General features: G+C 39.9%; 2 protein-coding genes across 2 annotated transcripts; both read left to right on the top strand.

The window, feature by feature from the left end:
- The first annotated feature begins 983 nt into the window (after window positions 1-983).
- On the top strand, window positions 984-16,883 carry LOC310954987 (serine/threonine-protein phosphatase PP1-beta catalytic subunit). The gene is made up of 8 exons (XM_083924700.1): window positions 984-1,063; window positions 6,002-6,133; window positions 13,255-13,485; window positions 13,580-13,684; window positions 13,811-13,882; window positions 14,105-14,256; window positions 14,859-14,993; window positions 15,127-16,883. The coding sequence occupies exons 1-8, from the start codon at window positions 1,012-1,014 to the stop codon at window positions 15,229-15,231; spliced, it is 984 nt and encodes a 327-aa protein (XP_083780826.1). The 5' UTR covers window positions 984-1,011; the 3' UTR covers window positions 15,232-16,883.
- Window positions 16,884-19,083: 2,200 nt separating this feature from the next.
- Window positions 19,084-23,938, top strand: manea (mannosidase, endo-alpha). Its single transcript, XM_083923632.1, has 5 exons — window positions 19,084-19,251; window positions 20,764-21,376; window positions 21,571-21,680; window positions 21,863-21,939; window positions 22,107-23,938. The coding sequence occupies exons 2-5, from the start codon at window positions 20,872-20,874 to the stop codon at window positions 22,738-22,740; spliced, it is 1,326 nt and encodes a 441-aa protein (XP_083779758.1). The 5' UTR covers window positions 19,084-19,251; window positions 20,764-20,871; the 3' UTR covers window positions 22,741-23,938.
- Window positions 23,939-25,463: the final 1,525 nt, after the last annotated feature.

The raw sequence follows: 25,463 nt of genomic DNA, 5'->3' as shown, positions 1-25,463 counted from the left end.
GAACTAACAGATAGAAAGTGTAATAAACATATACGCCAGTGTTTTCAAATGATGAATATAGTTGTACCTAGAGGAACGTTTTACCGGAGGTCCTTATTACAGGACATAAACTGGAGAAGAGCTTGGCTCCTACCCCAAAAATATTTAATATCTAACAAGGCTAAAGAAGTCTACTGTCTTACCTCTAAAGATGTTGTTGCAGGGGAGGCAGTAGCTCAGTCCATAGGTGACTTGGCCAACCGGTCGGGTCACTGGTTCAAATCCCTGTGTGTCTCCATTAATTGCATGTATATAGGTCCTGTCTGTGCATGTGTGTGTATTTTGGGCCTGTGTGTGTGTGTAAAATGAAAATTAATAATAGAGTGAAAATTGCATTTCCCCATTGTGGGACAAATAAAGGAATTCTTCTTCTTCTATTTGCTACTATGTTAGCCCAGAAGATAATACTCTTGAACACCTGATGGACTCTGTTATCCTATGCAAAATTCTTTATTCACATCCAAAAATTTGCTAAATCTGTACCTAAATTTGCTCCTCTCCACCTGGAACTGAGCTCTTTGCTTAAATCTCTGACCTTGGTCAATAACAAAAAAAGTAATACCTTACTGAGTCATTATGAAAAGCTTTTTCCCGAAGCCCCTGTTTTAACTATTTTTTATTTATTTATTTTTAGCTAGTATTATTGATTTAATTGTATTTTTGTACTCTCTTTTATTTGTTTATTAATTATGTCACCAATGTGCCGTTTATTGTATACCTTGAATTTGTTTACATTTAAATTGACATCAACTCACAGGAAGTAAACAAGCACCAAGGCTGTTGCCTAGCAATGGACTTCCTTTGAAAACATTGAAAATGTCTATAGAAAGGCGTTAAAGTGAGTTCAAGTCACTTTTCACTACTTCCCTTAATCTTTATTGTCATCCACCGTTACTGTTTCCTTGACAACAGCGCCTCCTTGTGTCCGTAGGGGGGATCGAACCGGCCAACAGTAACCACATCAGTTTGAAGATGGCGGAGGGTGAATTGAACGTGGACAGCCTCATCTCTCGGCTCCTGGAAGGTGAGGTGAACAATTTCAATAGAGTCCGTAATGTCACACACACTTTGCTGTTCATGTTCATTGAGGCGGGTTTGACTTGTTTTCGGTAACTACCGCGGTCGCCTCACAAAACGCGGGGAATGTGTTAGCTTGTGGGTAGCTAACGCCAGCCAATGGTAACGGTGTATCCCCCAGCTAGCTTTGGCGCTAACGCTACTTTTAGCTCGCTGTGTTTATAAACACTGTCAGCGGGGAACGCCTAGCAACGTTTCTCATTTATAGAAGTCATTGCTACGTCAATCTCGGCAACTAATTTAATTGTGTCGTGGTGTTTACTTTAGCGTGTAGGCCTTATTAAACTTCATGCCTGGTGTGTGTGTGTGTTTTTTTGGTGTGTTCTGGCTCATTTTCCCCCAAAATAATGTACGGCTGGTGTGTATCAAGCAGGACAGGCAGGGGACGTTTGACCTGTGCGTCAGAGCTTTACAATACAACTGTGAATCATTTGACATGTTTCTGACGGTTACGTACGTTATTTAAAGTCAATTAATATTTTTATAAGCAAAGGCATGGACACTAATCTCCACCAAGCCCTTGACACGTTTAAGTTACGCCAGATATCAGTATCACTGTTTATGTTGTATGTATGTTACATTATTGAAGAAAGGGGAATCTGTTTTTGTTGACAGATTGGTTAAATATATATAAATAGACCAACATTAACAATTACAACATGAATATCCCTCTTATCTGATATTGAATGCCCTGATCAATACATCTGAGACTAATTTAAGTTGTTTTCTGTTCAAGTCATTTTAACTTTTTCCTGTTTTTAGTGGACAGGTTTCTGTGATTCATTGTACTCATGCAGACTCTGCCCGTTAACATTGGTACAGGTGAAAAACACACACATTGTAAAATTACTGTCTTACCATGACCTGCACAAAAATGAAACTATCTATAGTTTAAAACAGTGGTGTTCAACCCTGCTCCTGGAGAGCTAGTGCCTTACTATCACACACCTGTTTCAAATGTCCTGCTCATTATCAAGCAGCAAGATTGTCACAGGCTTGATCATGAATTAAGCGAATTAGGTGTAGAGTAGGGAGATACATGCAGGGCAGAAGCTCTGATCGCAAATATTCCTTTGATACATGGTAAATAAAAGATATTTTGTTGGTGTGCGAGGACGATTGGGTTTTGGCAGGGAGAGTGATGTGCAAAAATCATTTTGTGTTTGCCACTTTGCTCAAGAGAAGGCGGGGAGTTTTCTGTTCCCCTGCGCTTTATCCTTTGAGTCAGACCAGACCACTAAGGCAAATTCAGCTGTCCTTGGCATACTTTCCACCAGTATCTGTGACTCTGTTGGAGCGATGAGAGGCCAGCGTGCCAGCACTGAAATGCTAAGATTTGTTATTTATAGTAGCTGCTGGAAAATGCAGTCACACTGCTGCCGCCTCATGTTTCTTGCTGTTTCAGTTTTATTTGAACATTGCTAACATATGATTGAATTGAAATGATATCATTGCTTGTCAGCCTGCAACTTCTTGTGTGTTCTACTCTTAGGTGTGAAACATTATTTTCCCAGCTGGAAAGCTTGTTGATACTTCACACATTTTTTTCCGTGTCTCTCAGCTTGGACTGACAGTGACTTGTTGACTGCGTTGCTCATGTTTTGAATACAAGTCGGACTTGGCATCCTTCATGAGTAGTTAGTTTTGCTGTGATCTTGTTGGTACTAGCAGGAAAATGCACCCTGCAACTCAACAGAAACCAAAGCCACCTTTTCGCAGTGGTCCGATGCGGAGGAGGAGGGGTTACTGCAGATTTTGTCGGATGAAAATATTCAAAAACACTTGGACAAAAACTCCAAGTGTTGATAACGTATAAATAAGAAGCAATTGTGCTGCGGTCAGGTCTTTTCAAGTATTGTGAGTTCAGGCCAGGCCTGGTCCGCGGGGGAAGAGGGAGGGGGTGCGGGGCAATCACGCTTAAGCATGGCTCGGATCATCCGGGCTGAGCTGTGCTTTAGCTTTAAATGATTGCCTCCAAAATTCTGGAATTTTTTTTACTGGATATATAATAGTTGTAAATGTGGTGTTGGTCTTTAACACGTGCAAAGATTTTGTGTTGGTATTTTCTGATATTCTGATATTATTTTCTGACAGTTGCCATAAGAAAACACAAAATTTCCCTGTTGCTGCTTACTCTCTTTAGCCAGATACATTGATATGTCTTGAGCTCTTATTTGCATCCCAACTTCACATAATAGCTAACTGTATGTTTTGCTGTCTTGGAAAAGAAAAACACATTGTCAGAGTGCTTATTCATTGGAATTAAAACTTGTGAAACACCGTGCCACTTTCTCCAGATTTACAGTGAAACAATCACACACTCAAACGGTGAGTTGGTTTATGACGGTTGCTTCATTGCCCCCATTGCTCCATTTTAGCCATTGTTCTTAAGAATGTAATCTGTTTTAAAAGTGCCCAGACTGCATAAGTGGTCACAGTGAAAGGTTCAGTGTTAAAGCCTGGCAGACTTATATCAGCATCCAAGCTTAACTCGCTCAGCTCTGATGAGGCCTGACCGATGAGTGAAGAGCGCTATTTCTGCAATTTCATGCTTCACACCATGCGTGGCACATGGGTATGACGCATTGCAGATACAGTAGATGGATGATAAAGAAAATGATGGTAGAGTAACACTTTAAATAAGGCTGGTGAAACCCTGGTTTGGCACTAAGATTCCCCATCTGTGAGGATCCATATCCCTCTGGTTCAGTGACTTCTCTCAGATTTGGATGGATTATATAACTAATGAACGACTGTGAGGCAGTCTGTCATCTGTTGGAGTAGTACAGTGCATTAGTAGCATGTGTATGCACATGTGTGAATGTGCACAAAATGCTTGCACTGAGCTATAGGAATTTCTCACTAATACCTCCCCATTTGGTCATTCTATAATTTGTCATAATTTAAGGAAACAAGCGAATATGAAAAGTGTTTAAGGAAACTTCCTCTCTGACTAATGTGCATTTTTTTCACTAGGCACAGCTATCCTCTATGTAGAGGGTGTCTAGCTTTAAGGCAATCCCAAAATGGTTAGTTATTACATAATTCCTCAGTCATGGATTTTTTTCATCACTTTTGTCCCCATCGTCAGTGATTCATCTCTATGCAGTGCTTTGATTTGCTCTTTGTGATGCCAAACAGAGGCGTAAATGAAGATTGCTATATAAGTGCCATCCAATTACCTTTTATGTATTAATATAGTGACAAAGCACAATTAGTCACTGTTATTTCACAACTATAAAAAACATATAATTATAACATATATTTATATAGCACCTAACAACGTTACAAAGTGCTTAATGAAACCTATAAATTAAAGAAAAAATATAAGTTAATCTCAATAATTACAAAAAATACCATCAGTTATGAAAAACCATGAGATAAATGTGAGTGTTATAGGAGTATATTGAGTTTATCTGCCTGCCTCAAGCAGCGATATGGCTTAAATATAGTGATCTTAGATATAGGAGTATGAAAAACTTATGTCATGTTTGTTGTTTTTTTTTTGAAAATGTGATTGCTCATAAAAGAAACCACTTGTGTGGAGAATTTTTCTAAAATCTTTGAGAAAAAAAATGGAAGCTTAGAGATCACTCTAAAACTAGCTAAAATGGAGGGATCCAGAGTTTGTGTTTAAAATTGGAGGGGAAAATGTCAGCACACAGAGCAATTAGTAATGCCTGAAATGTCTTAACCAAATGTATGAAAAATGCTGCTTTTAAAAAACAAGTAGGAATGCAGTCTGAAGGGCAGGTGTAGGAAGTGCAACAGTGTGGTTAGGAAGACCATTCTTCAGCCCAATACGTATTTATTTGGATTCTTGCCTTTTAGTTTACTTTACTTTTGCACTGGTCACTGTTTGCGTAGTTGGTTCGCCATGTCACTATTGGTTTGTTTGTTGTTTTTTTTAAAAACATGATGCAATCTTTCAGAAAAATAACCAGGCCGCCCAGCTTTAAATCAACACGAATAAGCACAAATCTATAAAACACCGAATTTTGAAACTAGATGGAACTTAAATTTAAGTTAAAAAGAAGTTTTTATGCAAGCCACAAGGTACTATAGCAAGGAAGCAGTTTTTATGTATAATCCCATTTTCCATATTTCCTATTATTTCAGCTGCTGACTGTAGCAACCGTTTGCAATTCTCACTCCTCTTTTCATCGTTGTAAGCTAAATCGGCTCCCAGAGCTGTGGCAGAACGCCAGAAAGTAGGCTTAAGCAAACATTGCAACTATACAGCCAATAAACCCACACCAGTGCTGAAGATGCAAGCTGCTCTAATAGTCTAAGCATTGGGTTTTTTAAGTGTGGCTGAGACTTATAAGCTGCAAACCATTACAGCTCATCAGATTGCTTGTGATCCTCCTGTAAGTGTTTTTCCCCTTAGGTGAAAAATGATTCTGATCCGGTTTGTGGTGTTGGAGGTTGCTCATGCAGTTGTGTTAGGACTGACGATGATGCTAATTAGGGCTGTGCGATATGACGATATAAAAACGTCCATGGTTTCATATTTTGCTCTATCGTTTATATGCGGTGTCATGATTAATGCACTTTACAGGCTGAGGGGTGTGTGAAGATGAAGTGAGCTGAAGGAGTTGCTCCGGGCCATAGACTGTTTCTCTCTTCATTAAATCACTAGAACACAACTGTAACACAGAGACCAGTCTACACACCAGATGCATGACACACACATGTGACTCTGACATGGAATGCAGTGTTTCAGTCGAATTAATAAATTAGAGGCTAATTACGGCTGTGCCATCAGTCCGACGGTCTGACACAGCACTGTGAAACTGAAAATACCGTAAGCTATGAAAAAGATACACATTAATGTTATAACAACAAATACTTTTGCTGACGGTGTCTTTTCTCTCCTCTGCAGTACGAGGATGTCGCCCGGGGAAGATCGTCCAGATGACCGAGGCAGAGGTGCGAGGCCTCTGCATCAAATCCAGGGAGATCTTTCTCAGCCAGCCCATCCTGCTGGAGCTTGAGGCACCCCTGAAGATCTGTGGTCAGTGTTGTACATTTCTGGCCTGGATTTAAGGCCATTTTCTTACAACCTCGTGTTTTTTTTATGCTCAATACTATATACCATTCTCTAGTGTGCCTTTTTCCTCCTATAGTGCATCTGAACCGAAAGGTTTAAAAGTTTATTTGTGTAACCAGGCCAAATATCACTGTCTTAGATCAGCCTTGGTCACATGATAAGTCACTGTTACTCTCTTGATCACTCTGTGTATGTTATTGAAGGAGACATATAAGCAAATTGCACAAACATACACAGATTGTGTATCACTGTCTTACACACATAATATGGACAGACTGAAGTGGAATAAAGCACTTCACATTTGCCGGCAAACTCCCTCGCAACAGTTGAAATGCTACCACTATCACTAATATCTCTAGCTGACTCCTGCACATCTCTGCACACTCCCACATGCTTTATCTCTACCCTCCAGCGTAGCGCTGCAACTGTAAACAACTTAGCACGGTCTAATATATGTGCCAGTCCTTAAAAATACAGTACACAAGATCAAATATACACCCGGACCTACGCACAGTTAATTTGTGGATGTCCTCAAACCAGTTTCCTCATACATACATTTACTTAGAGTATTGTTGTCCTTAATATAGGTCGACCTCAGATGGCGTCATTTGTATTTCAAGTGATAAATGTTATAGTTTAAAGAAGTCGTCCTATTGAATATTGAGAGAATAATGTTATCCATATGTCTGAGTAACTGACCTTTTCAAAGGCCTCAAGTGCCTTCATCCACATAAAACTAAACCTGACACATTACTCTAAAATATGCATGAGTTTGAGGTGGTTTTATTTGTCACTGTGTGGGGTTTCTTTGTCTCTCCTTTACTTTCTTTGTTTTGTTGCTGAACCCCTATGACCAGGCTAATTACTTTACCTTTAACCCACGGCTGTGACGGCAGGCTTTCAGAGCACCAGCACCGAATACAAAGACCAAACAGTGAATTATTTACAAGGGCCACACGGATCTGGTTCTGAGCTTACTCTCTCCTTCAAATGTTAATGTAAATGCCACTGGCACACTTTTGCCCAAGCCGGCTGCTTTGACACCTTTTTTATTTATTTAAACAGAATGTTATAAAATGGGATTTTTCTTTATTGAGTGTTATTGGCAATAGTGTTTCTTGTGCAGTAATCAAACCCTCTTTGTGAGGATGTGTTGAATTGGCTAAAGAAAAACCACAAGCATGCACGCTGTGTTTATGTGTAGGTTTGGATTCTGTGGTAGCATTTGTCTCTGGGCACAGTGTTAAGTCTGAGCTGGATAGAGTGCCTTTAATTATTCTGACCACTGGTACTGACTGAAAAGTGGCACAAACTGTTCATAGACTGTAAGAGGATGAGAATAAAACGTTAAAGAATGCACTACAAGCATTATATCACAGGCAGCCTGTTGCAGTTTCTCACACTAAAGCCATTTTTGTTAATTGTTTACCTTTCGCATTGTTATATCAGGCTTCTGAGTAGGGAGATGCACATTTATTGTTGACTATTGTTTTTTGTTTTTTGAGATGTGCTCTGATATTGTCACATCATTTTATACATCATGCTCTTTTAAAAGTTTCAGATAACACTTGACATTCAACATTTGCCTATTTTATGGGTTGTGGATCCTTTATTATAAAATGAGTTTACTACAAGTGCAGACTATATCACAGTTATAAACAATGACCCTCTCCGCTGAGTGTTTCTGTGTTTATTTGTTGTTTTCAACTTGAGATGTGCTCTGATATTGTCACATCATTTTATACATCATGCTCTTTTAAAAGTTTCAGATAACACTTGACATTCAACATTTGCCTATTTTATGGGTTGTGGATCCTTTATTATAAAATGAGTTTACTACTAGTGCAGACTATATCACAGTTATAAACAATGACCCTCTCTGCTGAGTGTTTCTGTGTTTATTTGTTGTTTTCAACTTGAGATGTGCTCTGAGCGACATTATGCAGGGTTCCTCACACCGGTTTTTATGTGGGTTGTTTATTATCTGGCTACACAAGGTCATGCAACAGTGCACTTAATAACAGCTTTGTTACTACAGTACCAGTGCCCTGATTCCACGCTAATAATGTAATGGCCACTCCATTGCGCATGCATAGAAGTTGTTATTGTTAGTTTATCACTGATCTGTTTGTCTATTGGTCTGAGCTTTCAGTGTATAAAAGCATGCCTCTATGACATAAAACATTGTTGTACTGCACATTTGTGGCATACTTGTAAGTCATAAGGTCACTATTGCCTTTTTAGATTGCGTTGTCTTCTGAAACAATTCAGGCTCATTTTTAACACAGACCTCAGGAACAGCACTACTTTCTTTTTTCCAACGCTCAGCCTTTTGCGCAGCTTTTGAAATCCTAAATCTCTGTGCTGCTGTTGTCAGACTGTTTTGACACTGAGTGCTGAGTAAATAATTCACTGTCATCCTACAATTTTCTTGTGAGAGGGCAGGCGGGGGGCTGCCCCATAGAAAGCCAGCCTCGGAGAAGCTCACAAATTCACATTCAGTCATGCAGCAACTCTTCCGTCTACACAAAACAAAAGTGACTACAGCGTGCATGCGACACTGAAGCGAATATCTATATCAGAGGTGTCCAACCCTCCTAGAGAACTACTCCTCTGCATGTTTTGTCTTTCTCTCTACTACTCACACCTGATACTAATGAAGATCAAAATGTTGACCAGTGTCAGCTGCTTGATAATGAGCAGATCATTAAAGTCAGGTGTGTTAGAGTAGGGAGAAACCTAAAACATGCAGGGCAATCTCTCTTCAGGAGCAGGGTTCAATTTTATTTATAGTGCCAAATCATAACAAAAATTATCTCAGGACACTTTACAGACTAAGTATAGACCAAACTCTGACTTATTTATGATTTACATAGACCCAACAATTACCCCGTAGAGTACGCTGGCAACGAAAACCTTCCCTTTAACAGGCAGAACCGTCAGACAGACCCAGCTCTATAAAGGACGGGCCATCTGTCTTGACCAGTTGGGGAGGAAGAAAGGGAGAGAGAAAAGACAGACAGATGGACAGAGAGAGACAAAGACAGACACAAAGACAGTATACTATACTATAATAATATCTATAGTAATGTGAATATGACTTATATGTTATGGCAGTTAATACAGCAGAATAGTAGAAACAAGCACAGCTAAGGTAATAGATTATAATAGTAGCAGGAAGCATCATGAAGGACCACGATCAGCAGAGACCTGAGAGACTACAAAGCACAAACAACTCCAGGGAAGAAGTTGAATTAGTAACATGCATTGATAAAACATGAATGATACAGACAGAGAGGAGAGAAGCTCAGAGGACACCTGTGCCTTAAAACCTCTTCGCAAAGCTGCTGAGACCTACGTTTACTAAAGAATTGGGAGAAGTCTTAAGCTAAGAGAAAGGGCGAGATTGACCCTGTTGCTATGGATGATGTCATGTTTCATGAAATTGTGATTGGCTGTTTTGTATCTCTGTCAGTAAATTCCTGATAGACATACGGTAGGAGGTATGTTGCCATATCCAAATAAAGATTTTAAAAAGCAAAGGATTTCACATAAAGCAAGGAGCAATATTGGCTGACTAGTCAAGTATGTGTGTAGCTTATTGTCAGCTTCTTGCATGTCTGGCAGCTCATTAACAATTAGCAGGTGTCCAAGTGAGAAGCCTCGTAATTATCAGACTACAATAACTATGGCTGATAGGGAGAGGTGTAAACCAACCAAAACCAAAAAGAACAGTTTTATTTGTTGCCCAACTTGTGCATGAAAGGAAGGCCATTTTTAAAGGAAAATTCAGAGCCAGGATGACTGCAAAAGCTCAAAAGCATGGGGAAAGCTATATACTCATTAAAGGTTTAATTTCCAGTGGCAGCCAGTTATTCCTTAATCAGCAAGTTAAGAGCTACTTTTAGCCTCAAGATGTTTTGGGAATACGGGTCGGGCCCTTGTCTATTCCAGTTCTGTCTGGTTTGAGCATTTCAACACGTCAAGCTGCAAGCCAAACTTTCTGTGCAGTCTGCAGTTTTCCTTTGACACTGAACATGGTTTGCTCCTCATATCCCTAAAGGCTAAAGTTTGAGAGAGAATGATGATGAAATAATGATACACCCCCAAAAACATGTAGTGAAGAAGTAGTGTTCTATTGGGCATCAACTTCAGATTTACACACACTGTGCAAAAAAATAGACTTTAAGCGTAAATATAAACTTTCAGGTCGTGGTTACGCCTGTGAAACACAGCTGTTAATAGCCTGGCTCCTAGGCTGCAACAAAGATGGTAGACCAGATGAGTTATAAGCGTAAAATAAGCATATTTCTTCACAAGATGTAATAATAAAAAAAAGAACGTGTATGAGTGTGTGGCAAAGTCTGCAGCAACCGAAACGACAGCTGTGCCGGCAAGGGAAGAGAGGGAGTGTGTGGGAAGGTGGTGAGCTTTATGTGCAAAACCATACCAGGCCCAGGTGTGGCTCATGACGCTGACGACGACCCTCTGCCTTGACCAGAACCTAAAACACCTGTAACAAGACCCTGCAAAACAGGCCCACCTAGCAGAGAGCGAGTGGTCATCACCTGAGACCCGAGCCTGCAAGGAGCCGACAGCTGCACAGATTAAAAAGGAAACATATCTGTTGCGTGACACATGCAAGTAAAACCACGTCTGACTTGCTTGAGATCTAGACATAGGGTTAGTGTGGATTTGCAGAAAGTTAAGACCGTAACTAACCTGTTCTCAGGCCCCATGCCTTATTCCAGGCATAGAGCATTTTTCAGATTCATATGAACTTCATTAAGTACATTGTAAATATTTATTCCAGGGCAATTTAGGCTCACAAATTGCTTCAACCCCGATTCCCTTTTCTGAGCAAACTGCAGCATAAAGAAGCTCAGCTAATTGTTTATATCTCATGTCCATTCTGTTTTGGTGCAGGCAAAAGCAGGTTATTGTTCTGTGTGTTGTCCTCTGTATTTACTCAGCCCTACTCTGTTTTGCTGTTTGTGTTGCTTTCAGCCCACCAAGACAAAAAAGGAATCTGTGTTTTCATGTTTTAATGCACTACTTGTAGCTTTCAGCTATCTGTTCCCAACTTTACCTAGATTAGCACAATGAAAACTTAAAATGTTATTTATGCCCATAGATAAAAAAAATAGATATGAATAATGTTGCATACTATTGTGGCAGACTTACATTGAAATAGTTGTAATTGTAATTCAGGCGAGTATGCAAGTCTTTGCACCGATCCAATAACATGATCATTTATTTGTTATAGCCTTCCAAAAAATACATTTTAAAGTAGTTTTACCAGGATAAAACTGCTGTTTTCCCTGAAATCAATTCTTCTTCACTCTAAAACAGACCCTCTTGCTCATATATGCCGCACAAAGGATTGTGGGTAAGAACAGCCAGAAAAGCAAGCTGGCTTGCATTCTGCAAAATCCATCTGGATGTAGTAGGACATCCTGGTATTTTTGGCATACTGCATTTGACATACTATGTACTGGGGCATACAAAAACTCTAAATAGTCTCCATCTAAATAGTATGGATATGGAAATGCAGGGTGCATTCTTTCTAAGTATTACAGAGGGTTTAATATGAGGTCCTACTACAATGATAACAATCATACCACATCCATACAGGGTTAGTCCTATAATCATAATCAAAATGATACGTATATATACCAGTATACATTATCAACATACTGGTATCAGATCTGTACCTGTTATTGGGAAGGAAAAAATGGTATTGAACATCTCTATTTTGTTAAATACTTCTCACACATGGATTCCAGCCTTCCACCTACCATCGCCTATTCATATTGATTGAAAACAGCAACTAAAGTGATACTTTGGACATTTTACAACCTTTCCTGGTTTCATACTGCCAGCTTGCATCCAAGCCTATGTTGCTGGATCAGTGCATTAATACTTTAAGACTTGTTTCATTGAAGTTTAGACATTGTATTATCTTTGTGAAGTGTTTAACATCTCCAGTACTTGCATCAAACATCTAGATGGCAAGCTGGGGCTGCGTGTCCAGTGGGAAGAAAATTATTGATGGTGAAACACAAACCAACCAGCTAAGCACAGCATGATCACTGAATATAAGAAATAGCTACACTTCAAACATTCAGAACTGTTCCTTTAATCATTCTTTTGCACGGTAAAAAAAAGTTTGCTTTTGCATGCCATCCTAAGACACAGGCAAAAATAAGTATAGGCCTGTTGCCATATAGGTTAGATGCCAGTCGTGGTTTGGGTTTTGGTGCCTAGATCACTGACGGGCAGCATGAAATAGAAAAAAATCATGCCAGCCCCTCTCATGATGTAAAGTTGTAATTTTACTTGGTCATTTTAATCTCAGGGCCAGACAGCTGCGTATCTTAACAAGGCAGGCCCTATTATTTCATTTTAATTTGTATTTGGTGCCATCTTGTAATGAAGCATTGCCATAAAAAGAGTGTGGCACATGAATTTACTTTCCGTTTTCGTCACAATGAAGCCTGTTATTATTGTCTTGGTCTCTATGTTGATGCTCCCTGGAGTCATCTGTGTCTGGAGCACTAAGCCCAAATTCAGAGCAGCTCCTAAATTGGTGCGAGAGGATATAAAAGGAAGCAGGTCTTGGCTAGGTGCACATCACTGCCTGAATGATGTCAAAAACAGACAAGGTTGACCCTGAATCCTGAGAGAGTTGTTAAAATTAAAGTTAGTTTGTGTAGGTGTGTGTATGTGTATGTGTCCCCCTTTTTTTGTGATTAACCTGGATTGTCAGCATTCGCTCCCTCAGTAGCTCAGTTCCCATGGACCATGGCATTGATCTGGTGGCAGTTGTAATGGCTCATTTGATGTGTGAATACATGCAGGTGTATAACCCAGTAAGGAAAAGACACAGGCATATATACCCACCAACCCACATAAGTGGCTGTGTTCTGAAAATCAAAATGAATTCAGAGATATATGAGTTGCTGTGTGTGTGTGTGTGTGTGTGTGTGTGTGGGTGTACTTGGGAGTATGTTAATCAGCCTGTCCTTGTTAACTGCACAGTTGTCAAATTAATGTCTTGTCTCCACCCTCACCTTTTTTTTTAGGTGATATCCATGGGCAGTACACAGATCTACTGAGGCTGTTTGAGTATGGTGGTTTCCCTCCAGAGGCAAACTACCTGTTCCTGGGTGACTACGTGGACAGAGGGAAACAATCCTTGGAAACTATCTGCCTTCTGTTGGCCTACAAGATCAAATACCCAGAGAACTTTTTCCTGCTCAGGGGCAACCATGAGTGTGCCTCCATCAACCGCATCTACGGCTTCTACGATGAGTGTGAGTTGAAATGAAATGCACACAGTATACACACAAACAGCCCCGAAGCACATATATAGATTGGTTGTGACCAAGTGTGTTTGCGCTCCACCAGGCAAGCGCAGGTTCAACATTAAGTTGTGGAAGACCTTCACTGACTGCTTCAACTGCCTCCCCATAGCTGCTATCATCGATGAGAAGATCTTCTGCTGCCATGGAGGTAAGGGAACTGTTGGCACATATTTTCTCCCCTTTTCCCAAACGTAAACCAGAACCCTTGTTCGAAGTATATTCATAGTAACTCCAAAAAAAGTTTTTAAAAAAAAATCTTTATTTTCTATTTTAGGACTATCGCCTGATTTGCAGTCAATGGAGCAGATTCGCAGGATCATGAGGCCAACAGACGTGCCTGATACAGGTACTCTGCGTGCGTGTGTGTGTGTGCTTGCTCTCACTCAGTTTTCCTAAATGAATGACTATTACATCAATAGATATTCTGTGTTGCATCAGCAAAGTCAACTGGATCTTTAGCACTTTCTCTTCCCCCCCCGTTGTCTGTCTATGCTCTCCCTTCAACTCTTTCCCGTTTTTTAATGTTTTTTTTACTTCTCTCCGTCTCTCCTCTCCATGTGTGTCTCAGGCTTGCTGTGTGACCTTTTGTGGTCAGACCCAGATAAGGATGTACAAGGTTGGGGGGAGAACGACCGCGGGGTCTCCTTCACCTTCGGAGCAGATGTGGTCAGCAAGTTCCTAAACCGCCACGACCTCGATCTCATCTGCAGAGCCCACCAGGTAATTATGAAGGGAATGCATGTTGCAGAAAGTGCATTTCAAGCAAATTGATCTTGTTTCTTATGAGACTTAACATTGGTTGCACGTTAACAATAGCTGACCTCCATTAGACTGTGTGTCTTTGGTACAAGTAATTACTGTGGCTGATGCAAAGACACAGACACTAGAGCTAAACCACCTATTAAGGGAATAATGAAGTTATAATAAATGATGCATGGGGGAAAGAGATCTGATCTTCCTTTTTTTTTTTTTTTTTTAACCATGCATCATTCATTAGAACTTGATTTAGCACTCAGTTATTATCAATTTGAAGTAAAATAGTATAAATATAGAATGAGAAGCTACTGTTTGCTTTTAAGACACTGACATCAGGTATATTTATTTACCTGATATATGACTAAAAACAATTGATTATGAAAATTGGTTTGTACAACTTTTCTGTTCTACATTTGCTGTTTTGGCTCTGCGTTGGGCGTTTGATATTGATTCAGGTGTAGGTGGCTCTGGACACTCAACCATGATAACAAAGTTGGACTCTGAAGAGCTGTTTCTTGGTATTGATTGCTGTAGGCGGTGGAATAATGTCACATGTCTTCTAACAGGTTGTGGAGGATGGATATGAGTTCTTTGCCAAACGCCAACTGGTCACACTCTTCTCCGCTCCAAACTACTGCGGGGAGTTTGACAATGCAGGCGGCATGATGAGTGTTGATGAATCCCTCATGTGCTCCTTCCAGGTAGTCTAAAACTATAGGGACACATGTACATGTATGCTAATTGCCTTTTGATATTTGACTTAACGTTATCTCAAACACTCACAAATGCATCTTTTCTTCCTGTGTCTCTGTGTTTATGCGTCATTATTCAAAGATCCTAAAGCCCTCAGAGAAGAAGGCCAAGTATCAGTACGGCGGTGTGAATTCTGGCCGACCCGTCACCCCACCCCGCACTGCCCAAGCCCCCAAGAAGAGGTGAACAAACAACCTTGGCTCTCCCGCTTCTTCTCCCCCTGTCCGTCCCTGGTCTGCCATCCCGGCAACCCCTGTAACTCCCCTGTATAGCAAAGATACAGGGCTTATCTAATTGCCCAAATCTTTCTCCTCTTTCTTCCCTACTCATCCACCCCCTCTCCAGCTCCGCTGACAGCTCTTTTCTTAATGTGTATGTGTACATAAATTTGCTGTGACCAATCTGTTTTTTTGCCTGTTTGTTGGTATTTTTGATATTATTAACAGATAATCTTTTTTGTGGTTTTACTTCCAATGCCATTTGAGGTTTTTTGAGGTTCTGCGTAGAGGGGCAAAGTGACTGAGTTTGAGGAATTCTTTTTTCTTTTTCTTTCCTTTTTAAATGAAAAACACAGTTGAGATTGAAATTTATTTTTTGCCTTGATCTCCTTAAAAGCAAAGAGAATCCTTCCATAGTGTTTCAATGAGACTGAGGTTTCCGTGCAATGCTAAATCTGCAGACACAAATAACATTTCTTATATTCCTGTTTAACAGTTTAAACACATGACAGCATATGCGGTGCACTTGCGTTGTTTTATATATTTAACCATTGAAAAAAGCGCACCTTCCCATGGGTAGCAAAGAATGTGAAGAGACCAGCTTGAATGAAATAAGAGGATAAATCAGATGCTGCTGGCAGTGGACATGCTCTTCCCGAACACAACGCCCTCTGGGCCTCGATTCCTCCACACTGTTATGCCTCCCTGTGCCTCAACTCCACACCCACACAAAAACATGCCGCTCCTCAGACGGAGCTGCTATTTATTATTTTTTCTTATCAAGATAATTTCCCTGATAAAATGCTTTTGATTTGTAGCGAAAGATGCCGAGAGATTTTTTTCATGTCCATGCACTATGAGTAACTTATGGTCAGTATTTTACCTGCCGACACACTGGATATATGGTGTACTAAAAGTGCTTAAAAGTGGTCCTTTCCTAGTCTTTGTATGAAGAAGCAAATAAGGATAGAAAATATCTAATTTCGCAAGTGTCTAATGTATCTAAGTAAGCCGTGCAGTGTTTAAAAGACTAAATACATAAAAAGCAAACTTGACTAAATACTCCACAATATTTTAATTGTTTAGTACTATGTTTAAAGTGCACACAACAACAAAAAAATGAAGAAAGTTTGCTCTTGGAAGCTTTTAAGTAAAATGCCAGCTATTCATGTCACCCAATCTGTTCTGGAAGAGAGCGGGTGGCACAACCAGGCCGTTATGCTATGTGATAGTGATGCCACCTGGTGTATATATACAGTGTTACAGTACAGAGTCATTCAAACAAGACAGCTCCGGATGGGCTCTTCATTGCATTGCCAGTACAAAATGACACAAAAGAATGCCAAAAAGTTTCCACAAGGACGTACTGGCAGTTAACTTCAGTCTACTGCAGGTAAGATGCAGTTGACCTAATGTGGAAAACAGTTGCCTCTTTTCTTTCTTTTTTGCTCTTTCTGGTATTATTTGTTTCTGTTCTGTTCTCTATTCACATTGTTTACTTTTATTCACTTAATTTATTTCCAGATACTGATAATAAAAAACAATGATGAGTTACCAAAAGCTGTTTTGCAATTTGTACAAGTTTGTTTGAAAGTCTATCAATTCAATAAAATGGATGGAAACTAACATTGTTGTCCCCTCTTTTTACTTATCTATTTGCATGACTGCGTGTTTCTGTACAGTAGAGAAATTAAAAGGCAGAGGACATCTTGTGTTATTTTTCTCTTGTCTTTGTTTCATTCAACCCAGTGTGACAGTTTACTTAACTGGGCCTCGCAGATGCCCCTTAGCCCAGTTCAGAGCTCTGTGCATCGGCCCTGAATACAACCACAAGATCAGTGGCATGAGAAAACATGGAAGACCCAGGTGGAGGTGGGACAGGATCCAAGCAAAGACGATCCACAGGGCCACTTTTAGAAAGCAGAGCGCATAGTAGATGAGGTTCTGTTTGCTGAATGTAGAGTTAGCCTGAAGAAAGAAATTGCATTTATGATGTCTGTAATAAAACAGATTAGGATGTCTGTTCATTTTAAGCATATGTGAAGCAATCGCTTGCTTTGTCGAACCTGCACATCCTGTGCCTCCACTGCATCAGCCATCATATCATCGCTGTCAACAGACCTCAGGAAGTAGGGGGTCTGATAGGAGAGAGTCCTCCTTTTCTTCTGTATGCGCCCAGAAGAAAGTCGTGGCCGTGGTTCTTCCATTGTCAGCATGAATCTGCCTGAGTAAAGTGTTGGGTTTCGAGCACTTCTATCAACTGTGGAATATTATAAACAGAAAAAGTATGTTAAGCACATAGATCTATCAAATATATCAACCAAATCAGCTCATTGGCATTATGTTTGTTATTAAATGCCTAAGCTCAAATGCATATTGGGTAGCTATTAGATTTTAGCAATAAAAAAAGTAAAGACAAAAAATGCTTTAAACATTCAAAAAGAATCAGAAATCAGTAAAGGAGAATATTGTTGACTCCGTTTGTGGAAGCATATATATATATATATATACCTGTATATATTTTATAGTAGTATCTGTACATTAATTTCTGATATACGGTACGTTTGCAGTCTGCCTCACTTACCGTTATGCCTGATGGTGCAGATGCGCATGCTTTTTGTCGGTTGTAGATGTCGGCAACAACTACAAAATAAAACTTGGAATGTTTTTTTTTAACCAGAGTGTTAGAATAATAACAATATTATATAAACATACGATAATATATTTAATTACATAGCACATTTCATGCAAAGATGCAGCCCAAAGTGCAAAACAAACCCAGATCAAATTAGAAACTGACAAAAAAACACAGAAGTTACAGAAAAACAAACAAAAACAGGTCCTTTTGGTCCCTTTTTTTAGATGGGATCAAAATGAATCAGTATCATCCTACTCAATAGACATTTCCAAAGTTGTAAACATAACCATTCTGAAAGGGGTCCAAGTTTGATTCCTGTTGCAGTAAATGTGAATGACATCAGCTGACAGGAAGTCAACAAGGACCAAGGCTGTTGCCTCGCTATAGAATTCCATTAAAGAGGTCTATAGTAGGTATTTACCTCGCAACTTTATTTGCAAATTCTTACAAACATGTGACTCAAACATAGAACATAGTATTTTTATATAAGGCAGTCATTTTTCCTTTCAATAAACATTATTTTACATTATGCTGACATAACACAAGTAAACTGAAGAAGAGATAGTGCTTAAATACACAATAAGAAAAAGTAAATAGACAAAGTAGAAACTAAAACAATGAATAAAGGCTAAAATAAATAAATACAAAAAGGCAAAGGCAGGCTGTATGATGACGTTTCCTTAAAAACAATGTAGTATATCAGCTGTATAAATAGCTTTCTTGTTATTAATAATATGGATAGACTCAAAAAATATAAATTTTTTTATATGAAATTCGCAGAGATTTTGAAAATGTAGCTTTGTGGATGTGACATTTTCCTTGTAGAATCAAAAGGTTGACAATCCAATGTGTTGTTGTGTTTTTGTTTTAACAGTAGAGAATCACATCCTTTGGTCCTTTTAGGTCAGACCGGTTTGTTGTACACCCTCCCAACCGACTGGGGGCGACACGCATCACCTGGAGTCAGTAAACTGTCCCTTTGACTGTTGCTGACGCAGTGACGTAACATCAGCTCCCTACACAACATGGATAGGTCCAGATGGCTCTCGCTCACGGCGCAGTTGCTGTTGTCGCGTTTACAGATCTGCGACGATTTCCGGGACCAGCTACCGAACCAGAAGTGTAGGCTAATTGTCCTGTCTGCATCCCACAGCTCACACAACGAGAAATAATTAATGAAGAGTGCTCCGAGCTTTCGTTAAACTGCTTGTGTTAAACACTAGAGACTGTATTTCCGTGGGCACAGTTTGAACACGGAAACAAGTGAAGTGTGTGACTGTCGGAGCATCACACTAATACTGTGTGACCCCTCTGGGCTGCTGTTGTCAAGTCTAAAGTTCATCAAAACAGGTAGAGTTGACCGTTGCTAACGTTAGCTTGTTAACTGTGTCTTTAGGTGTCGTTAAACTATGCTAGCAGCGATATAGCATAGTTAGCTTTCTGTAGCTGGCTGTCATTGTACACCTGACTGCACTAAGACATAGTGTGCAGTCATTTAAAAAGGTTGTGGCTGGCTCTCTCTGTATTTCTGGACCTCTTGTATTTATTTTCTGTTTTTTAGGGATCATTTGATTTATTGTTTGCATACTTTTTTCCAACCAAGCTGCCAAACATTTGATGGTTGCAGCTTCTAAACTCAAATGTGACAATTTGCTTCATTTCTTTGCCTCTCATTGTAGTAAAGTAAAGTAGTACGTGAGCTGCAACAGTCTGTTAGTCGGTTTATTAGGGATGTAACGATACACTGAACTCACGATTTGATTCGATTCACGATACTGGGTTGACGATGCGATTCTTCGATTCTATATTTTTAACACAATGATATAAACTAAGGTTGACACGGTGTTGTGGTGGTCAGCACTGTCGCCTCACAGCAAGAGGGTTCGCATCCTGGCTGGGATCCCCTTCTGTGTAGAGTTTGCATGTTGTCTCTGTGTCTGCATGGGTTTTCTCCAGGATCTCCAGTTTCCTCCCACAGTCCAAAGACGTGCACCTGTTAGGTTCATTGGTGACTCTAAATTGCCCGTAGGTGTGAATGGTTGTCTGTCTCTGCTCGTCTCTATGTGCCCTTCGATAAACCGGCTTCCTGTCCAGGGTGGACCCCGCCTCACGCCCGATGTCAGCTGGGATCGGCTCCAGCCCCCCCCGCAACCCTGACAGGGACAAGCAGTTGAAGATGGATGGATATTTACTAGTTGTTTCAATTAGGCTATATGTTCATTTTATTTTGAAGAACTATGGCAAAACAAACACCAAAAGCAAAATGTAAACAAATGTTTAGAGACTGAAATGACGGCTTATTTTTTCATTTTGGTGATCCAAACCTAACCCATTCTACCACCAACCAAACTATCTCATCAAATATAACAATTTGAAGTTTCTTTAAATATTTGAGGTATTTATTAGTTACTTTTCATAATCCACATGAACCTTTCTTCAGCTCGGCATTATTTACTTGCACAGAACTTATTTACATAGAAGTCACTTTTAGAGCTGTTTCCTGTTACTCCCGTTATTAACCTCTTCGAAACAATCTGTCAGCACTCACGTGATTCGCTACCCAGCCTGTTAAGATAAACACTGACGGGAATGCATTGAAACGAGTTAGACTATTTAAAAAGGTCAGCGCGATTCACTTTTCATCTCAACTGATACGCATTTAAATACATATGTAACTGTCTCGCTACGTATCGTTACATCCCTACAATTAATAGATTAGGCGCTTAGAGAAAATGTATCAGCAACTTTTTGAGAAATTTTGACTGCTATTTTTCACTAACAAAAGGATTAGTTGATTAATTTAGAAAGTAATTGTTAGTTGTAGCCCTAACCCCTCTAATCCCTTGTTTCCTCAACCTCCAGGCTGAATGTAAAGTGACTGACAGAGCTTCGATGGCATCCTGTCCAACAACAATCCCTCACTGCTGTCTCAACAATGACCTGTGGAAAGCCTCAAGCACTGACTGAAAAATGGCAAGGTTCAGGCGCAAATCTTGCATCGCATTAATTTCTTTGGTGTTGCTTGTACTCATAATAACGGTGTTCTTTAAGGTGCTGACACCTGAAGACTCTCCGTTCAGCAGCCCTTTCGGTGCGGAGCTGTTCCCAAACAGAAATAATGACAATCACATCCAGAAAGAAAATAGCAATAAACCTGACCAGACCAAAATGGATAACTCCGCTCAGTCAAACAAACTGGAAGCCTCACTGAGAAAGTTCCCTCCTCCAAACTACTATCTCCATGCCTTCTACTACGCTTGGTATGGGAACCCCAAGTTCGATGGCAAATACATCCACTGGGACCACCCGCAGCTGCCACACTGGGACTATAAGGTGGCTCAGGGGTATCCACAGGGGAGACACGTCCCACCTGATGACATAGGATCCAACTTTTACCCGTCTTTAGGGGCTTACAGTTCCAGGGATCCCTCCGTTCTAGAGTCTCATATGCAGCAGATGCGCACAGCAGCCATTGGTAAGAAAGAAATTTACCTCAACAGGGCTGAACAATCATTTTTATCTTTGATTTTTGTTTTTTCTGCCCCTATTGCATTTCACCTACAACCCATTATTTATCACTGCAGTAAATTTACACTATATGAATAACTCATAATGAACAATTATCTGATTGTTTTCTCATGTTTGTACTGGAACTGCGTCTACCCTCAGGTGTCATTGCTGTTTCCTGGTATCCTCCTAATAAGAATGATGATAATGGTGATCCAGTGGATGAGCTTGTGCCTTTGCTGCTGGAAGTAGCAAATAAATACCACATCAAGGTCTGTATGATGATAGCAGTGAGTTTAGTAGCCTTTTGTTTTGTATTTAGCAGTGGACTAAATGTTTAAGGTGCAGAGTTCTCAAAAAACATCTGCAATATTCTGAAATTTGGTGGGGAAAAAAGCTGAGAAATTCATGTCAATAGGTATATTTAATGTTGCTGTCATTTCTATGTTTGCAGGTTGCGTTTCACATCGAACCATACAAAGAAAGAGATGAAGCCAACATGTTCAATAATGTCAAATACATCATTGAGAAGTGAGTGAGTTTCTTCAGTGTTGTCAGTCAAATCTCAGCACTGTAATCTTACACTCTGACCGGATTCATCGCTTCAATCAATAACTATCATGTTTGAATCCGTTCCTTTTGTTCCTGTGACATTTTCCTTTCTTCGCTTGTTTATCTTGTATGCCTCCTCTCTTCAGGTACGGGGAGCACCCTGCGTTCTTCAAGTTCCGGACAAACACTGGCAAGCTTCTTCCACTCTTCTATGTGTATGACTCGTATCTAATGAATTCGGAGCAGTGGGCCAAACTGCTAAAACACACAGAGAGCAACAGCATCAGGGATACCCCGTATGACGCCATCTTCATAGCGCTGCTGGTTGAGGATAAACATAAGAGGGATATCCTGACTGCCGGTTTTGATGGCGTTTACACCTACTTTGCTACTAATGGGTTTTCCTACGGGTCCACTCAGAGGAACTGGGACTCTATTAAAGCTTTCTGCGAAGATAACAACCTGATATTCATCCCAAGTGTGGGCCCCGGGTATATAGACACAAGCATTCGCCCCTGGAACTTCCAAAACACTCGAAACCGCATCAACGGCAAATACTATGAAACCTCTCTAAGTGCTGCATTACAAGCCAGGCCCGATTTTATCTCTATAACGTCTTTTAATGAATGGCACGAGGGCTCTCAGATTGAAATGGCAATTCCCAAAACAAGTCAGACTGTGTATTTGGACTACCTGCCCAATAAACCCGCAATCTACCTGGAGATAACTCGCAAATGGGCTGCAATATTTGGTGGTGAGCGACGAAAATGGCAGGATTGATCTGACTAATGATGTGTTCACACCAAAGGCAAAGCAAATTTTCATCTAGCGTTACTCCCGAGAGATGACCACGGGACCATTTATGCATATGCATTCATGTTTATTCACGTCATTTGCATGATGAAATGCCAGTATAGATACCAACATTTCTTTCTGTCATCAATAATGGCCAAAATGACCACTATTGCTGCTTTGTACCTGTTGTGGAAGTCTCAGATATGTTGTAACCACTAACATCATCTAGAGGTGCACACAGCTTGGTGAATTTTTTCAATAAACGGATGTAAAGGATGCCGGCAGAGGCGCATTAATGCACAGGCTGGCCTAGGCTGCAGCCCGGGGGCACCAGGTGTCCAGGGGAGTCTTATTTGGGACTTAAAAACATTTAAAAAAAAAGAAAAGTTGCTTATTGGATACATATGGGACACATTGATGTGTCACTCACTGTTACCAGAAAGTACAGCGGCAAAATGTCCTAAAAAGGAAATGTGATAAAAGAGCAAGAAAGCGCAAGGCCAAGATCCAGTAAAGAAAAATTTCAAGGTTGCAGACTCTTCTTCTGTTCTTTTTTTCTGATAAAGCATGATTAATATTGTGGGGGGCTCAAACAAACAGCAGCCTAGGGGCCCCTGACCACCTTAATCCGCCACTGGAAGCCTGAATAACTTGATGGCTAACTTTATTATGATGCCGTAATAACTTTATTATGACTAAGTTTACTATGATGCCGTAATAACTGTATTATGACTAAGTTTACTATGATGCCGTAATAACTTCATTATGATTTTTAAAAAGTCTTAATTGATGCTTTAGCTGTCAGGTCTGTCCTCCACACAGCCAGCAAACAACTTTTAAAAATGCTTCTTTTCCAGATGGAGTTTAGATTGATTAGGTCTATACTATGCAGGAGAATCTCATCGATGAAAGGCCTTCGCAGCACAGCTTCACGTGTGCTCACCCCAAATTCATGTCTATTTGCGTCTTTGAATTGACTTTGTATATAATCGGGCCGCGGGAAAAGTTGGCTTCGCGTTTGGTGTGAGCACAACGTGAGAGTCATAGCAAATGTTTATTTAAGTATTGTTGTATAAAATAATTACATGAAAACTAAATGAAGTTCTAGTTGCAGAATGCACAACCAAATGTAAATGATGAATTATTATATAAGAACAGCCAAAGGATTTTTAAAGCCACAGGCCAGTGAACTAAATTAACTTGATTTTTTTGTGATTTATGTTATTTTTTTGTTTACACTTGGGTGAATTATTGTTAATTTAACTGATGTCTCAATACTTATGTTCACACACACTCGCACATTTTGGGATTTATAACGTAATCAGCATGTTTTATCACCAAACTCAGCGTATACAGCTAAAACTGTGCATAGGCATGTTTTGCTGTCCTGTAATCTGTGCCTATATTAAACCTCAATAGAAATAAATGAACCGCACCCTGAAAAAGGAAGGAAAGTTAACAAAATGTTCTGCTACTATAAAGATTTCGCTTCACTTTGCTTCCAGTTCAACAATTCAAGAAAAAGTATAACAGATCTTGATATTTGAAAGGTGTGTCAAGTTGAAATCTGAGATGAATCATAGGGCGCACTCACACTATCCATCCGCACCGTGCCCCGTGCTTTAGGGTACCTGTCCCCCTCTCTCCCCCCGTGCCCCAGGCCCGTTTATACTCACACTGCCTGGGCCTCGGCGAATGCTTCTTGCCTGCCTATACGACAGTGTGAGTGTGCCCATAGTGATAAAAACAGCAGAGGGATGACAGGACAGCAGTTCGGTTATTGAAGCAAAGCACAGAGGGCACAGGGGAGATGGTCTGACACCACCGTACATGCCTGAACAACTATAACATCTCTCTGACTTTATTTTGGAACTTCATTAGTGAAAAAGTTGCATTTTTGGAAGAACATTTCATGTCACTGTTTTCTGGCCACTTGGTGACCTCCAATATGGTTTCTCTTTGTAGTTCTGTTTTTTGTCTACCAACTTCTGAGAGAAATATCTGGCTCTTAAACGGCTAAATGCTCCACTGTGTTCCCCAGCTAGGCCCCATCTGTGTCTTTCCTCTGTTTGGTGCTGAGTGCTCAGTGGGTTTTTAAAGCGTTTAATTTGAAAGAAGTGGGCATTTAATAGGCAGTGAGGGGGTGGTTTAATGAAAGACACTATTGAGTTGCATTATGGGAATTGGAGGATTCAGTGTTTTTGGAGCTTTATCCGTAGAAGGGACAAAAAATGGTGATGTCTAAGCATTTGCTCCTTTGAGTTTGACCATCCAACAACTTAATGGAAGCGCAATAATACATCCCCAGAATGTTCCTTTTTAAAATGATGAATTAATGAGATAATAGGCATAACTTATGATGTGCTAGTGCCTTGTTTGTATGTTTTTTGTTTTCCATCAACTTTATTATTGGTTTACAAAATACACTAACAGTGCATCAAACCATATGATGAGCATCACATTAATAACAATTGGATAACAAATAGACGTAGCAACAAAATCAATGCATACATACTGTAAATAGAGATAAAAAATGAATAATGATAATTTAAAAAAGTAAGATAAAACCAGGGGACATGAACAATAAAAAAATTAAATTGAATTAAAGATATGGAAGTGGGAGCACAGATTTATAGTTTTGATAGCTTTCTTCTTGATAGCAGAGGATATTGACTTGAAATACACCTCCAGTTCTTTCATGAAAACAC

This window comes from Echiichthys vipera, assembly GCF_963691815.1.
Source record: "Echiichthys vipera genome assembly, chromosome: 12".
NCBI lineage: Eukaryota > Metazoa > Chordata > Actinopteri > Perciformes > Trachinidae > Echiichthys > Echiichthys vipera.
Note: the sequence above shows the minus strand (reverse complement) of the source record. Positions and strands in the feature narration are given on the sequence as shown.

Bases quoted from the DNA above. Each gene is read 5' to 3' on its own strand.
- LOC310954987 (XM_083924700.1), top strand. From the start codon at position 1,012: ATGGCGGAGGGTGAATTGAACGTGGACAGCCTCATCTCTCGGCTCCTG. The intron at 1,064-6,001 runs GTGAGGTGAACA...TCTCCTCTGCAG, and splicing joins CATCTCTCGGCTCCTGGAAG to TACGAGGATGTCGCCCGGGG. The intron at 14,994-15,126 runs GTAGTCTAAAAC...CATTATTCAAAG, and splicing joins CCCTCATGTGCTCCTTCCAG to ATCCTAAAGCCCTCAGAGAA.
- manea (XM_083923632.1), top strand. From the start codon at position 20,872: ATGGCAAGGTTCAGGCGCAAATCTTGCATCGCATTAATTTCTTTGGTG. The intron at 21,377-21,570 runs GTAAGAAAGAAA...GTCTACCCTCAG, and splicing joins GATGCGCACAGCAGCCATTG to GTGTCATTGCTGTTTCCTGG. The intron at 21,681-21,862 runs GTCTGTATGATG...CTATGTTTGCAG, and splicing joins CAAATAAATACCACATCAAG to GTTGCGTTTCACATCGAACC.